Raw genomic sequence first — 2,968 nt, forward strand, 5'->3', positions numbered from 1 at the left:
CATTCTTATTTCAAAATCATATTTAATTATTTCCTAAATTTGTCGAGTCATTTCAGCTGAGTTATATTCTTAATCATATAACCAAACTCCAACTTCAATATAGGGCATTTACATGACCCAAACTAGCTGATAGCCTGCCTAGAGCGAAAACTTTTCGTTTTGCTAAAATATTTACACATAATCTGAGAAAAATAATGATTACGTGCCTGTTGTTAAGTAATTATGAATAAAATGAATGTAGCTCTACTTAGTTCTAATGAAATAATAAAAAATATAAAGTATTTACAATCTCTGAAAGTGTTACGTAGTCTACACCAAATCCAGCAAAAAAAGTTTTCCTTGTCTAATCTATTGTGCAGTGATTTATTTCTATAAAAATTGGACAGAACTATTCAACAACAAACACTACAAAAAGCAGAGAGAAAAATAGTAAGGATATTTCATCGAAATGATATTTCCTCGAAATGATATCACCTCGAACTACCATCAATAATTCCTGCACAACAGGCAGGCAACTACAATGATGAAAAAGGGTAACATACAAACAACAGTAGCAGTAGCAACATATAGAAAGATTATGAAATTGAACAACCACCAGATCCATCAGATTTTTGACCACCATTTTCTTGTTTGGAAATAACATCAAGCATTGCATGAAAAACACCAAGGACAGCCTACAAAAAAGTAAGGTTAATATTTCACAGGCCTGAGTGTTACCAAATTCTGTATACAATAAAATATAGCAAAACACTTTGGGTGTTTCCTAACTTAGAAATCTAGTTTTGGTCTTCGAAGTAAATAATCTACACTACTTATAATGTACCAAATTTTTTTTGCAATGAATCAAGTTGTTTTAATAGCAGCGATTTGATCACAGCCTTTAGATTTACATCAAGCAAAGTTATACTGACCTTATTTTCTTTAGCAGATGATTCAAGAAAGCCTGCTTTCCATTTTTTAGCCAAACTGCTTCCCTCTTCAGGAGAAATTACCCTAAAAACAATTTATGATAATCAAAATTGCAATGAAATCATGAACTCATCGTAAGAGATAAAATTGATTATAATGATTTTTCAAATACACACTAGACAAGATAAGTCAAATGCTTAGTCAAACTTCAAATGTTTACTTGATTCTTTCTTAGCTTTTGACAAACCTTTCCATGTGTAAATCTGTTTTGTTTCCAACAAGCAGGATGGGAATTCTAAAAGGAGAAAGCGACATGAAATTCAATAATGAAGTAAAAGTATCAAAACCAGTTAAGACAGATCAAAATAAAACTCACCATTTCAAGAGGGACAGTTCAGTTGAACATAGGCCATCTCCGTGATGTTTTGTAATAATTGAAAAATAACAAAAATATGTGTATGGACTTTGAGAACTTACGTTTCAACTCCACTTAGATCAAGTAGTCTGTCTCTTATATCTTTGACAACTTCAAAACTGAAAAAAAAACAACGATAAAATTTGATGGGAAAAAAAATTATGGAAAACACAAATCAAAATGAAAGGTACTAGAAATGCACAGCTTTTTATCTTTTAAATTTTTTTCGGCTGTGCTTCATTTTAAAAATTCATTTGAGAAAATGTTTATGTTGGCATTGTTGTTATTAGAAAGATTATCTATAAATAATGAAGGGGATAATATTATTATAAATACTCTGGATAGTGAAGACTAAAGACTTATAATACATACAATTAAAATCAATAAAAAAACCTTTTCTTAGAGGTGACGGAATAAACGAGAATATAACCATGATTATCAACAACATATGATTGCGGGATGATTGAGTACTCATCCTAAAGAAATGGAACACATAATTATGTATTTAGTCTTTCTGGTCATTATTTGACAACAGATGATACAGTTTGCAGAATGACAAATCCTAGCTTGATACACAACTCTTAAAAATAATTGAAAAACTTGGTTATGAACATAATAATATCTATGAAATTCCACTTACTTGTCCAGCAGTATCCACTAATTCAATATGAAATTCATGACCTCTGTGTTTGATTTTTGAATTAAATGCTATGTAACAAACAATATGTTACTCAAAATAAGCTTATCAAACAGATCTTTTTTTTTTTAAAGTTATCAAATTTGACATGATTCATATAGTAGACTATACACAATGCAGTTTTGCCAAAAAAAGTCTTGATATCATGATCTAAAGTAAAAAATGGTATTAAATAGTTTAGCATCCTTACAACTAAGTACTTTTGAAGGGGCTGTTAATGAATGTATCCTTTTTGATAAACTTTCTTACTGTTTTCGATGGTTGGATCGTATGAGTCAACAAATTGGCCCTCGACAAACTGAATGCACAAAGATGATTTGCCTGAAGAAATGAATGAAAACATTTGAAATAATTTTGTTTTATGTCATCAACAATGGGTGACACAACAAGAGGTTTAAAAGCTTGCTTAACTTTTGAATAATAACTCCCATTATTGAAGCTACAAACAAAATTTGACTATTATTCTAAAAACTCATTTTATATGGACGTAAACGAAATTCATGAAAAGGCTTACCAACAGACCGAAAGCCCATAACAGCCAGCTTCCTTGATTTGGGAGGAGCCATCTAACTTTAAATTAATGAATCTGAATTTACGAAATTGATAAAACATCGTTATTGGTCCTTTGTTTATATATGTTTATGTTCAAAAAAAAAATTTGTTTCAATCGCATGGATATGTTTCATTCATCAGATATTGCTATTTTGCAACATTTTCCGCTAGATGTTTTTGTTGCAGCAACAAAATTTTCATGTTGCAATTGAGAGTTATACAAAAACCCTTGTGTCCCCTTGCCTCAAGAAGATTATTTGCAACATTTCTTTTATTTTAACCAATCAAATTTGTTATACAAATGGACACAAACTAGCCGGTACCCGGCGTCGCACGCCGGTTAAAGCTGTAGCTGAACGCACTCAAAGTCCTTTGGATGTTGAAGGTGGCTTAAA

General features: G+C 30.9%; 1 protein-coding gene across 1 annotated transcript; it reads right to left on the minus strand.

Annotated features, from left to right (window-relative positions):
- Positions 1-229: 229 nt before the first annotated feature.
- LOC136806671 (GTP-binding protein Rheb-like) lies at positions 230-2,636 on the minus strand. The gene is made up of 8 exons (XM_067063254.1): positions 2,536-2,636; positions 2,271-2,342; positions 1,965-2,032; positions 1,718-1,800; positions 1,387-1,443; positions 1,157-1,204; positions 912-993; positions 230-674 (listed from the first exon to the last, which is right to left on the minus strand). The coding sequence occupies exons 1-8, from the start codon at positions 2,585-2,587 to the stop codon at positions 576-578; spliced, it is 561 nt and encodes a 186-aa protein (XP_066919355.1). The 5' UTR covers positions 2,588-2,636; the 3' UTR covers positions 230-575.
- Between the last annotated feature and the right edge of the window lie 332 nt (positions 2,637-2,968).

This window comes from Clytia hemisphaerica, unplaced genomic scaffold, assembly GCF_902728285.1.
Source record: "Clytia hemisphaerica strain Z4C2 unplaced genomic scaffold, Clytia hemisphaerica genome assembly, whole genome shotgun sequence".
NCBI lineage: Eukaryota > Metazoa > Cnidaria > Hydrozoa > Leptothecata > Clytiidae > Clytia > Clytia hemisphaerica.